This window comes from Centropristis striata, chromosome 15, assembly GCF_030273125.1.
Source record: "Centropristis striata isolate RG_2023a ecotype Rhode Island chromosome 15, C.striata_1.0, whole genome shotgun sequence".
Taxonomy (NCBI): Eukaryota; Metazoa; Chordata; class Actinopteri; order Perciformes; family Serranidae; genus Centropristis; species Centropristis striata.
This window is the reverse complement of record NC_081531.1, coordinates 33,450,546-33,464,754: the sequence shown is the minus strand read 5'-3', so window position 1 is coordinate 33,464,754 and position 14,209 is coordinate 33,450,546. Positions and strand designations below refer to the sequence as shown.

General features: G+C 38.2%; 1 protein-coding gene across 1 annotated transcript; it reads left to right on the top strand.

The window, feature by feature from the left end:
- Window positions 1–868: 868 nt before the first annotated feature.
- On the top strand, window positions 869–13,644 carry snx19a (sorting nexin 19a). The gene is made up of 11 exons (XM_059351987.1): window positions 869–2,350; window positions 4,983–5,118; window positions 5,201–5,301; window positions 5,376–5,495; window positions 6,127–6,245; window positions 7,202–7,292; window positions 7,393–7,543; window positions 8,980–9,103; window positions 10,785–10,969; window positions 11,705–11,792; window positions 13,249–13,644. Exons 1-11 carry the CDS (start codon window positions 869–871, stop codon window positions 13,376–13,378), a joined length of 2,727 nt encoding a protein of 908 aa, XP_059207970.1. The 3' UTR covers window positions 13,379–13,644.
- Window positions 13,645–14,209: the final 565 nt, after the last annotated feature.

Genomic DNA, 14,209 nt, shown 5'->3' with positions numbered 1-14,209 from the left:
TAAGCAGGAAACCACGTTAGGCCTTTGCATGTGCAGTGTTGCTTGTGACATGAAATGGCCTCAAACATACCCCGGGAATACAATTAGGCTTAAGCACGTCAAATAGGACATAAAGTATTATGGAATAATTGTATTCTTCAGGTAATATACCTTTAGTCGTGCCAGGCATTAAAATGAACAAGAAAGGAAACAAGGGTGGTCTAATAACTTTTTCCATGACTGTACATTAACCCCATCTGTTAGATGTACAGCAGATGTTTAAGTTTTGTCAGATGGGTTTCTTGCAAAGTCAAAAGAATAAAGCAAGAAAGGAGTAGCTTCAGTGTAACAGCTTGTTAACAGGTAGCAGAGGATTGTCCCTTGAGTGATAAATGATGACGTGAGTTCTGTCATGTGGTAAGGATATTTTTAATGTGTTTATAATGTGTCACTGCAACTTAATTTATTAGTTGTTGCTACAATTATTAGGCATGTTTACTCATTTTAACCCTCCCGAAGATTACCAAAAATACACCGTTTATTGTAGAAAGAAACTTGAAAACGTGTTGTGTATATAAATATAATTTTATTCCAATTTCTTGAAAAATAATTTATGAAAGAAATTCAACTTGCCCTTTTTCTTTTTTATGATGTTGTTATTGTGTGCAAAAGGCATTTTGTTGTTCACACTTAAAGGCATGATTGTACTGATTCCATAGAGCTGAAGTGATTATATATTGAAGTGAAATAAATGACCACAGTGAGTAAGCGTTAAATCAAATACACACAATGAATCTACAGCATCACTGTTCTTATATTTTGTGCTTGTTATATAACAGGATGCATCATTGTCTATCTAACAGGACACTTTTTTTACCTGCTGTCTGTGATGCCTTCCACAAAGAATAACTGGAATCTATCGGAGGTACTCGGGCAGCGGAGGCTGTTAGGGCTGGGAGCTCTGCTGGCATGGCTCATCCTCTTCCACCTCCTGGTCAACGTTTGGCTCCTCTGCGTCTTCACCAGTCTCCTGGTGGTTCTTGGGGGTTGGCTGGGGTCCCGTGCCATACTGGACGCAAACAGCCTCCTCCACTTGGAACACTTCTTGCCTCTGGGCAATGTCAACCCACCTCTGTATTCCCCCGAGCACGAGTGGAGGCTGAACCACGAGATCCACAGCGCCGTCCACAAAGCGGTGCGTGACTTTGTGTCCTCGTGGTATCGCACGCTGCTGCCGGAGGTGGAGGGGGAGTTTGAACGTGCGGTGCGGCAATCGATGCTGGATTCAGTGATGGAACTGAAGGAGCGAGCACGGCGAGTGGACAGAAAAGGTCTGGTTCAGCGGCTGCTGGAGCTGTATGGCTGTCACCTGCAGAGCTACATGACAGCCAGACAGATCCAGTCGACGCAGAAGGAGAGCATGAGCCTCTGGCAGCTCTACAGCGAAGTTGATGTCCCTCACCCAGCTGTGAGCTCTGCAGCCACTGAGCTCAGCTACTCAAGAGCTCTAGTTAACCTCGTCTTACATGTGCTGGTTCCATACCCTCAGATGGAAACCAGGACTGGAGGCTACATGGTGACTGAGCTCATCACCTGCAACGTGCTGCTGCCGCTTATAAGCAGGGTGTCCGATCCCGACTGGCTAAACCAGACCATCGTAGAAATAATCACCAGGTCCAGAGAGCCACAGGAAATCAACATGGGTGAGCTTCCAGCTGCAGCTTCACTATACAGGTGTCAGATCCAGCAGGAGTCCTGGACCACCTGCAAGTCGCTGTCTTCTTCTGAACAAGCCGGCCTCAGCAGCAGATGTACCTCTGAGCTGGATGACCTCCAGAGCCAGAGCACCCTCTATGAGAGTGATTCCTCACAGAGCAGCATGGTTAGCCTGATGTCTGCTGGGAAAGTAGAAGTCTGCCGTGCAGGTGTGCTCACACCTTGCAAAGTGAACTGCTGTGCACTCCCATCTGGCCACTGCACCCACTCATCAGGGTCCAAAATGATCTCACAGGACTCTCTACTTCATTCAGACTCCGAAGACGACCTGGCAGGAGGCTTTTGTGAATGCGGCCCTCCAAAAAACTTCTGCATCACTTTAAACGACGATGAGGCGTTCGGCTGCTTCGGTCCTCTGAAAAACCTCGGACCGAAGGTGGTGGTGCCCGAGGAGTCCCTGTGGCCAGCAAGTATAACACCAGATAAATCCCCAACAAGCTCTCCAAGAAGACTTTGTCTGTCCCCCTGCAACTTCGATACCCCCAATGTCCAAGCTTCACCTACGACCATCCACAATGTGCAAATTACTGGGACTGTCAATGCCAAGGAGCCGCGTGGCACAGGGGCACATCCCTACACTCTCTACACCGTCAAGGTAAAGACACCTCCTACCTAGTGATTAGGACATATGTAGTCAGTGGTGGACTCAGACTGTTAGAAGGGCAGGGGCAAAAAAATAAAAAGGGTACATTCTGCACAACATGGAGCCTGACCAGCACGGCAAATTATGATGCATCATGTATGATGAAATATAAGCATTAAGTTAAAAGGAGATCCAGATCAAAGTGATTAATGAAATGGTACTGACAATTAAAAGTATCAAACCAAACCATCTAGGGGGGTCCGGGGGCATGGCCCCCCTGGGAGAAAATGTGTACATTTTTAATTAAATGCATCTAATTTGTGCATTTTGAGAGCTAAATGAGAGCAAACATCTCACATAACATTATTCACAGTTGGGTGGTACCGTATTATAGAATCTCTAGAGGGCACATCATCATAATTTATTGTTTAAAGGGGCACCATAGAGGGCAATCAATAGGTTTTTTCATGTGTAAAGGGCAGCCAATAAGGCACTTTCTCTCATTTTCACCACTCTAGAGGGCACTTTCGTGCGCTTTTTCAACCACGGAGCTACCAAACGGGAAAAAGTGCACTAGAAGGGCACTCATTAAGGCACGTTATCAAATTTTCTTGCACTAGAGGGTACATCATCATAATTTATTGTATCACCATAGAGGGCATCCAATCATTTTTTGCACGGTTAAAGGGCAGCCAATAAGGCACTCTCGAGGGCAGTTTAGCTTTTTCAACCATGGAGGCATGAGGGGGAGCGGTCGCCCCTCCTGCCCCCCCTCTGAGTCCGCCACTGTATGTAGTATTGACTATCACACATAAAAGGGATGTTTTGGATTATTTAAAGAAGGGTTAATGAGGTACTTATCAATAGTGTACAGTAGATGGCGGTCTGCAAGACCCCAGTTTGGAGAAGCAGGCAGGAGCACAGCTACAGAAGCTATAATAATCATTGTCTATTTAAGTGTATGTTATGTTTATAATATTTTCCCCCCTACACCTTGCGGCCAGATAGCCTCTTTCTCCTTAGCGAAAAATTTTGATTTTAGTTCTGCAGAATATGGGAGTCACTGGTCTATCTCTGCCTCGATTGGTTAGTTTGTTATTGTGATTTTGGTGTTTAAAAGGGTTAGTTTGGAATTACAAAAGTCATACAATAACACAAACTAACTAACCGATCGAGGCAACGGTACTACAGCAACTACTGTGTTCTGTGAGGTAAAAGTTCTGTTTTCCTCAAAGGAGTCTGGTGGCTTTAAGAGAGAAAAGATTTATATAACAGCTTCAGTTCCTAGTAGGGTTGCCAACCGTCCCTCGAAAACGGAATCGTCCCGTATTTAGAAACAAAAGCACCCGTCCGGTATTGAGGTGAAAAGGGACGCACTTTGTCCCGTATTATTGTGACAGTCAAAAAATAGTCAGTAAATGCCAATGAAAATGTAATAACAGGGCGCTTTATATGTAAACTTACGGTAAACTTGTTCCCAGGCAGTCCTGCTCTGTGACCAATGAACAGACAGCATATTCACACACGATTATGACGATACAGAATACGCTCATCCCATTGGTCGAGGAGAAGATAGCAGAAGACAACAAAGCAGCATGCGGAGGTGACAGTGACACAGACGCCGACACTTTACGGGGCGCTACACCTTCGAGCAGCAATGTGTCTAGTACCCCTCCGAGAAAAAAACAGAAAAGGATGCAAAAATACTGAAGATTGGGAAAAAGGAAGCACCTGGGTGGAAAAAGTGTGTGATAACATCTATAAAGCACACTGCACGTTGTGCCGGCGCTCTTTTCCCGTAGCCCATGGTGGACTGACTGATCTGAAACAACATGCTTCCAGTACTGCGGTCACGCCATCTGCACTTTAAATTTTAGTGCGCAATTACATTGCACTTTACGGCCCGTTTGTCAGCGGCATGACTCCAAAATAGCCATTCAATTGTATTCATGCTGCTCCAATAAAATAAATACATCAATTTGTTATTAGCAAACTCCAGTGCATTCTTGAAGACCAGGTCCCCTTGTGTTTATGACATGAATTTAATGCCTTTTTACTGAACCAATTTGGAATTATGGAATGGTATAATCTTCCAAAATGGCCATTCAATTGCATATATGCTGCATTTTAAAAGCCAACAAAAGGAGTGAATCAAATTGTTATCAGCAAACTCCACTACATCTTTGAAGAACAGGGCCTAATTGTTATTTTGTGTAAAAGTGAATTGCTGGATAATCATTTGTTTTCCATGTATTCATGTCACACAAAAATATGCATCTAATTCAATTCAGGTTCGAGTCAAATTGTTAAAAAATCATTTTACTTAAAAAGGGGCTAAAAAATGTCACCACGCCAGGATGGGTGAAGGCAATCGGTTCGGCCGGCCCTGCCAATGAGGTGTCCCTTATTTATTTTTCGGGGAGTTGGCAACCCTAGTTCCTAGTCAAAAAGGGCTGTCTAAGGACAAGGTAGAGCTATAAAAATATCCCAAATATAACCTATACATAAACAGATTTTCTTTCATGTGGCTAAAGTACTTCTGCCTCCTTCAACAGCCGTACAGAGCTTAGCTTCTATGCCGCTACTCCTGTCTGCTTCTCCAAACAACATGCAAACTATAACTTTAATTTTACTGCTTTTACAGTTTGAGACGACTGGTGATGCAGAACCTGGGTCTCCACAACCTGGGTCCTGTCACACTGTGAACCGGAGATACAGCGAGTTCCTCAATCTGCAAACACGTTTAGAAGAGAAGCCTGAAGTCAAGAAAGTAATCAAGAGTAAGAATTGTTTATCTGCTTTAATTAACTTTTGAACTTCAGTTTAAGATTCAATCATTGTAATCAATGTCATGGATTTCAGATGTCAAAGGTCCAAAGAAAATGTTCCCTGACCTCCTATTTGGCAACGCAGACATGGAAAAGGTTGAAGCCCGTAAAAGCCAGTTGGATACGTTCCTTAAAGTACGTACTGGGATTATAACTTCATTAATTTAATGATTTCAGAGATTCTGATATTTTTGTTTTTTTTTGTTTAGCAATTAAGCAGCATTCCTGAGACATCCAACAGTGAGGACATGCAGGAGTTCCTGGCTCTCAACTCAGAGAGTTCCACATATTTTGGAAGAAAACCTTTTGTCAAGTCAAGAATTGATAAGGTGATAAGCAATCTTCTTGTGGTGGATATTGTGAGTCTGACTGTTTATCATTGGAACTGAGAATGTTTCATTATGAATCCCTATGCATATGAGCTAAATCTGCAGCTGGTTAGCTTAGCAACACTGTAAAAGACAAAAAGAAAAAGAAAACAGTAAAAGTCCTGCAGCAATAGTTGTCCAACACTTACATCCAGCAAGATATTTTACAGATAATGTTTTTAAGAATATTATACTGTAAATATCCGGTTTAATATGATGGAGAGTGTTTGGCAACTTTTGCTGCCAGACTTTTCAGTGATTTTTTAAGAAATCATTTCTTAAAAAAAACAAAAAACATTACATTTAAAGTTGAAGTGTTAAAAAAAAGAAAATTGCCTTAATTTTACATTCAGCAATATGATATGTATTTTTTGTATTTTTACATAGAATTCACTGTAATTTAACACTGTAAAAACTGTTTTACTGTGTAAGCATAAAGACAGGAAGCAAGGAGAACAGCTAGCCGGCTCTGTCCAAGGCAACAAAATCTGCCTACCAGGATTCAGTCTTGCAAATCAACATTATAGATTCAAGATTCATAGATTCAATTCATGTTTTATTTTCTGTCTTCTCCAATTTAATCTAATTAAAGATAATGGAAAATGCTTTAGACACCTTGAAGACAGCTTTCCCTCATCCTGAGCCTCTCAGTCCAACGGAGGACCTCGAGGGAGACACTGATGGAAGAACAGTGGACGGCAGAAAGTCCAGGTTAGAGCTGAACAGAATCTTTTGATTTAGGCTAAACCCTCTGAACCTCTGAAGATATCTCAGGGCATTTTTTTCCTCAGCACAATCATGGTTAGAAGTGTAAACAACTCAAAAATGTCTTTTGTGCAGAATGCAGAATGTGCATAACAGTTATAATGACATAAATCATTAAAAAAGGAAATAACATAAGTTGAATTTCTCTGATAAATTATTTTTTTTAAATTGAAATAAAATGTTAATTATATATTCAGAAGAAAGTGCCCACAAGTGTCATGAATACTGAAGTAAAATTGGGTCTTCACATGCTATACATATTGCATCGTTACAACCTCTCCTGTCCTCTCCTCTCTGCTCTGTGTAAACAGATTTTCAGTGAATATTTGTCACGTGACCCTTCGTCTCAGCAGAATCAATCATGACTTCACAGTGTCTTTGAGAAGCAGGATTAATGTTTTTAACAGGATCTAGTTATTACTTTCCATTTATTTATTGCAACATTTTAAATGAGACATGTAGAATAAAGTGATTTTGACAGAAATATCACAATTCTAAGCTTCGTTTCGGTTACTTTTTCAAACCTTCTTGGCAAATTATGATCCGTTCAAGGACTGTCGGAAATCCAAATTCCGACGATAATGCCTGCTTTTACAGTTTCTTTCTACGATGAACTGTGTACTTTTGGCGATTCTTTAAAGAAAACATACATTTCATACTGGGGTTCAACACTTTTCAGCCTCTGATTGTTCTGTGGAGGTCAGAAAAATGTCATAATCAATGATATTGAAAATCATAATAACAATATTTAACCAATGTTTTGCAAGACTTATTTTGAGAGATCAGGATGTAAAAAGAAGAAAAAAACACTACTGACAATGCTAAAGAAAACTTAATAATCTTGATTCTCTGGTATTTATGTCAGTGTTTTGTTGTTTTTGGATTTCTGGATCATGAAGCAGGAGGCTTATCTTCCCAAGCAAAATTTCCCCGTCTCTCAATATCCCAGACCTACACCCTAAAGTGACATACTGCTTCAGTGAAGGCAGCGCCGTAAGTTACCACACTGTATTCACTATATCTGATCAATACATGTGTGTATGAAACTGGAAACAGCTGACTTTTTTTTTTTTTTTTGCTTTGCTCATTGTAGGTCCTCAACGGCATGTCACTGTCCGGCCTGGAGAGCTTCGTCCAGGAGCAGGAAAGACTTTTATGTGCACCGAATGTGAAAGAGACAACCAAGCAGAGCTGTAAGCAGTCTGGCAAAGACAAGAAGACTTCAGGGAAAACACATGGGACAGGTAGAGACTTCATTAACAGTCTTGTTTATTATGTTTGATTGATTGATTGATTGTCTTTATTTTGAACAAACAAGCAATAAAAAAAACAAGTTTAACCCTATAAAGCCAAGTGTATCATATTTGATACACAAGTTTTTGAGACCTATACCTCAGTGTGATATTTTTTTCCTGAAAAACCTGATGTATACATGTGTTGAAGAAAGAAAAAAAAGAGCAACAAATTGCTCAAAAATACGAGATATAGCAAAATGTATATGCAGGTTCCACTGGTGGATCAGTCATTGCTGCGTGAAAACTTCATATCAGCAGATGTATGATGTTGTGTTATATGGAAAAACATATTTTGCATGTTTTTAGGAAAATGTTAAAAGAAAGTAAAGCCTTAAAAGGTTAAAAATGTTGGGTTTTATATGTTTTTGTTAGTTCAAGAAAAACAAACTGTGAGCAACAAATTGCACAAAAAGAACTGATGTATCAAATATGATACAAATTAGAATCATATATCCCTATTGTTTTTGGATTTTTTTTTTTAATTACCTGTCAGCAGGTTCAACAAACACTCCAGTTTAAAAAAAGAAGAATTTTCTGGCAATTATTTAGTGGTTCAGGCTTTATAGGGTTAAATATTAATAGATGAATAAATAAAAAAAAACAAACAAAAAAAAAAACAGACACTTTCTTCAAGCTCGAAAGGGGGTAGGAAGAAGTAAAAAAACGTATCCAGTCCTACCCCTTAACGGGTCAGTATATACATACATATGTGAATAATCAATATAGTCACATACAAATATTATAAATAATTATATATATACATATACTATAAACAATTTATATTACATTGTGAATACCTATACATGTATATTGTAAATTACTATATATATATATATAAATATTATAAACATAAATACAATTACTATGTATATTACAAAATTACAGTCTACATATGTCCATGTTACAGAGGCTTTTCTAAATTTCTGTACTTTGTAAAGATCATGTCTTTATATTTGTTTTTAAACTGTTTTATGTTTTGGCTTTTCTGTACTTCCACACTTAACTTATTCCACAATTTGACTCCGTAGATGCTGATACAAAAGCTCTTTTTGGTTGTGCGTGTGCGGTGGACCTTGAAGTTTAGCTGTCCCCTTAGCTTATACCCTCCCTCCTGTTCAGAAAACATTGCCTGTATGTTTTTTGGTAGCATATTATTTCTGGCTTTGAAGATGTTCATAATCAATAATCTCTGAGTTGCTTTCCCCGCAGCCTTGGATAATAAACATGCAGTAACATAGCATGACCACTTGGGTGCAGCAAAACTCCACTGCTTTTTTTTCTTCTTTTAAGACATTTACAAAGTATTCCTCACTTTCCACCATTGATGTGTTTTGTCTGTACAGTATGCCACATGCGTTTTTACCTTTTGTTATATATTGTTATAGACACAGCTGTGGCAGATGTTGCTCTGAACATTTTGTGTCTGCTGATGAAGGACCAGTGGAGCTGGCTGTGCACTGAGAACATACAGAAGACCATCAGACTGCTATTTGGCACCTTCATTGAGAGGTAGAAGTTCATTTTAGTTCCTGTTTAGCTTTCACAAGTAAAAAAAAAACAATCTGATATCATGAAGAAGAGAGTTGCATTAATATACACTACCGGTTAAAAGTTTTAGAATACACCAACTTTTCCAGAATTTAATTGAAAATTATGCAGTTTAATGTCTCAGTGTACTCTGAAATGAATGCACATTTGCAACATTTAAAATTCTTTATTGAGCATGATAGTGTTTTGAAAGTAAAAAAAAGATTCAAAATCACATTTTATGTTGGACTAAAGGACTAAAAAAAGACACAAAACGACCAAAAAAAGACACAAAATGACTTACAAAGACATGAAAAGAATTCAAAAATGGACAAAATAGCCCAAGACTCCATAGAGTTAAGTTGTTAACCCATTTCTTGTTCCCTGAAAAAGGCCTACTTGTATAATTTTGAAATGTACATTATTTTCCAGTTTTGGTTAACCTTACCTTTTTTATTTACCTCTGGCAGTTCACCACTTACCTTTGTACCCTTTCAAGCTGTTCATTTGACTTGAACTGCTTGAATTTCAATAAAAAACTGGAATAATTGGGGTGTTCTAAAACTTTTGACCGGTAGTGTATGTCTGTGTATTTTTTTTTAAATAATAACATATTTATCATAATGGTTATTTTCCTTTGGCTCCTTTTCTAGCATATGAGGCACTAAGTGGTTTGTAGCACGCGACTTCTGCATGATATTCTCTCAGATTTCCTATCAAAACAAGACTTTTTATTTAAATGCTAACTTTATGTCTCACTGGGGATCTTGGGTTACCACTGGGCTTGTTCTTACTGCACAGTCTGTGGGAACTGTGCTGGACTAATCTCTTGTGTCCTGCTGTCATTAACTGATAAAACTGGCCTCCTTTTTTGGACTTGACATATGCCTCTGGGAGTTTTAGGGTTCACTAAGCATGTCAGTAAGCCATGTTCATGCTCCTGCAGTGGTTTATGGAGATTTAAGAATGCTTGTTTGTGTTGCTTCCCCCTTTGTGCATGTATTTCATTCTCTCCTAATCACTTTGTTTGTGTTTACAGTGTATGCATTTATTTTCCCTTGTTTGTTCTATACCAGGGGTCTCAAACTCAAATTACCTGGGGGCCGCTGGAGGCAGTATCAAAATGACCAAAAAAGACACAAAATTACTAAAGAAAGACACAAAATGACAAAAAAAAGACACAAAATTACTAAAAAAGACACAAAATGGCAAAAAAAGACAGAATGATTGAAAAAACACAAAATTACAAAAAAAAGACACAAAATTACTAAAAAAAAAGACACAAAATTACAAAAAAAAAAAGACACAAAATTACATTACATAACATTTCCACTTCTTCCAGTCACAACAACATGGCAGATAATAAAAGGTCCGGTAGCAGTTGCCTTTCTTTTTGTTAACGTCGTCATAGAAACAGGTGAAACAAAGCTCCAGCTTGGGCAATAAAGGGACCTTCCACAAACAACACGGTAAAGTTCCATTCATATAAAACTCACATTAAACTTTCATATCAAGGTGAGGGCCACAAAATTTCGTCATGAGGGCCGTAGTTGGCCCGCGGGCCGCGAGTTTGAGACCCATGTTCTATACAGTGGCAGATATCTAGTAGAAAAAGTGCATGCACAGAATAACCCTATTGCACTAACTGCTGACTCTGTTTCAGATGGCTGGATGTTGGAGTTGCCCACCTAACCAGTGCCCCCTGCTGGGTGATTTACCTACAAGTGCTGCAGGAGGCCGTGTGGCCTGGCGGCACGCTGCCTGTTCTTCCACGGCCAGAGCGAAGTGCCGCAGAAAGAGAAGAAACTAAGGAGCAATGTCTGGACTGTCTAATGCAGCTGATCCCAGGTATGTATCAGCTGTTAACCCTTTATCAGGCAAAGAACTATATTTGGTAACTTCAGGTAATATTTCGAGAAAAAAGTTGCAAATTTACTAGATTAAAGTGGCAAATCTACAAGAAAAAAAGTTGCAGATTTAAAAGATTTAAAGTGGCAAATCTGCGCAGAAAAAGTCGCAGATTTACAAGAAAAAAGTGGGAAAAAAGCAACTTTTTTCTCGCAGATTCACCACTTTAACCCTTAATAGGGCACTCATTGAAATACTTGCAAATTTCAACGCTAGAGAATATTGGAGGATATTACATACTGCTAGAATGTGTAAAAAAAAACATACGAAAATAATATTTTGAGAAAAAAGTTTACCAGATTAAAGTGGCAAATCTACGAGAAAAAAATGCTCAGATTTCTGAGATTTAAAGTGGTGAATCTGGGAGAAAAAAGTTGCTTTTTTCCCACTTTTTTCTCGTAAATGTGTGACTTTCTTCGCACAGATTTGCCACTTTAAATCTCTTAAATCTGCGACTTTTTTTCTTGTAGGTTTGCAACTTTAATCTAGTAAATTTGCAACTTTTTTCTCGAAATATTACCTGCAGTTACCAAATATAGTTCTTTGCCTGATAAAGGGTTAACGTAAAAGTGTTTAAATTCTCATTAAATCTTATTATCTTATATCTATTATTTTTGTAGGCTCCTGTAGCTGTGCTGTCCTTTTCAGTTTGTTGTCTTCTTTGTGCCCGAGCAGAGCTCATCACTGACATGCTGGGAAGTGAGAAGTACAGACTGAGCTTGGAGACCATGCTGGAGTCTTTCCAGGATCATCACATAAACAAGTGAGTCAACAACCAGACTGAGTAAACATGTGTCTGCTGTTTTGAGATGGCTAAAGCTCAGAAACTTTATCAGTAATGTCTACAGAAATTATTTCTCTGGTTATCATATCTATAATGTACAAAACATTGTAACAACTAGTTGTGTAATGCAAAGCTACTATCTGTTTATCTCATAAAAATATCTATCTCCGTCCGATCATACCAGAAGTGGGTGTAACTTACACCAGAGGTTGTTAGAAATGGTCTACTCTGGTTTTTTTTTCTGTAGTTATATAATTTCTAATATTTTTGTATTGCCATTTATACTCCTTATACATATATTTTTGTGTTTAGCTGCCAACAAAATAGAATAATACAACCGTGTTTAACCACACTATAAAAAAAAGAAACGATAAAAAGTCCGGCAGCAAAAGTTGGCAAATGCTTACCGTCAAATTACAGTAAACAAGCGTTATTTTACAGATAATTTCTTTTAAAATATGGGCAATATACAGTAAATATTTGTATGAAAAAAAAAAAAAAAATATATATATATATATATATATATACATATATATGTATTTTTTTTTAAATTGCTTTTTTCCCACTTTTTTCACATAAATCTGCGACTTTTTTCGTGCAGATTTGCCACTTTAAATCTCTTAAATCTGCAACTTTTTTTCTTGTAGATATGCCACTTTAATCTAGTAAATTTGCAACTTTTTTCTCAAAATATTACCTGAAGTTACCAAATATAGTTCTTTGCCTGATAAAGGGTTAAAAAGGTGATTTTGTGCAATGAGAGGATATTCAGAATAAATAAGAGTTAAGATATTGACAAAAATGTCTCCCTTTACTTTTAGGTATCCAATATGGATTTGTTTCTGTCTTCCATTTAGTCATGCACAGTTTCATACATCATACAATAATAAATGCAATACATCTGCTCTTTTTCACATTTTCATATTCCATATTATCCATACAAACATCTGTATTTGTAGCAGTTATTAACCCTTTATCGGGCAAAGAAAGAACTATATTTGGTAACTTCAGTGGATATCAAAATGAGGTCCCCATGTCTCTCTGTGAGGTCGTAGAACCACCAGAATATTTAGAGAGAAAAGTTGCAAATTTACTAGATTAAAGTGGCAAATCAACAAGAAAAAAGTTGTAGATTTAAGAGATTTAAAGTGGAAAAACAACAACTTTTTTCTCACAGATTCACCACTTTAAATCTCAAATGTGCACATTTTTTTCTCATAGATTTGCCACTTTAATCTTGTAAACTTTTTTCTCAAAATATAACACCCCTCCTCCGGGTCCGTATGATCTTTTACACATTCCACAGTCAGACACATTCTGACAGTATGTAATATCCTTCAATATTCTGTAGGTTGAAATTTGGAATTTGCAAGTATTTCAATGAGTGTCCTATTAAGGGTTAAGTCATATACTCTGTTTATGTGGTTGTGTGCAGGCATCTGATCTACTGCATCTGTGACCTGCTGCTGGAGTTTCTGATCCCTGAGTCGTGTAACGAGGCCTTCCAGAGCTCTCTGCTGCAGAGTCTGGCCAAAGACGCAGAGAGAGACAACCCTCACTGGTGATCAGCTCATGATCACACTCACACACATGATGCCACGCAGTCGTAAAGACCCGATGATTTATGAGTGTTGTGACGTATTCGTAATGGCCTGTAGTCACTAATATCCATGGCATGATTATGTGTTATTACCAAAGGGGACATATCAGAGGTGGCTATGACTTGTATTTTTGTACAACTGGCTCATGGGATCTTTTGTATGAACAAAAAGGCATTTAGGCCACCATCACCTGCAGGCAAAACAGGCACGTTGGCTGTAAATATTTCTTGTTTATGTTTTTTACATTACATTACATTACATGTCATTTAGCAGACGCTTTTGTCCAAAGCGACTTAAAAATAAGTGCATTCAACCTGATGGTACTAGACTTAGACTATAGGAAACAAGTAAATACATAACTTTAAGAGCTAACTGTCATCGCTAAAGGAGTGCTATATGTTAAAGAAGAAAAGAAGAGAAAAGAATAAGAGCTTTTTTTTTTTTCAAATATATCTGTTAGGTGACCATGACTTAACCGAGGTATTGTTGGAAGAGATAGGTCTTCAGCCTGCGGCGGAAGATGTACAGGCTGTCTGAGGTCCTGATGTTTTTATTGATGCATTTATTGATGCATTTATTTATTCGTTGAGATCTTATTTCAGATGTAGCACAGGCTTCCCACAGAGCCTGGTGAAATTAGTGCCTTCAGCTAAGCAGTATGACAATTATCAGTAAAATCAGCTCTAAAAAGACAAGCTAGGTAATTTGTTATAATATCTGACTCGGAGCAGAAATCATTTACTGTGCAGTCATCAGTAAACTGCACAGTTACAATGTGTTCACTTATGTCTAGCA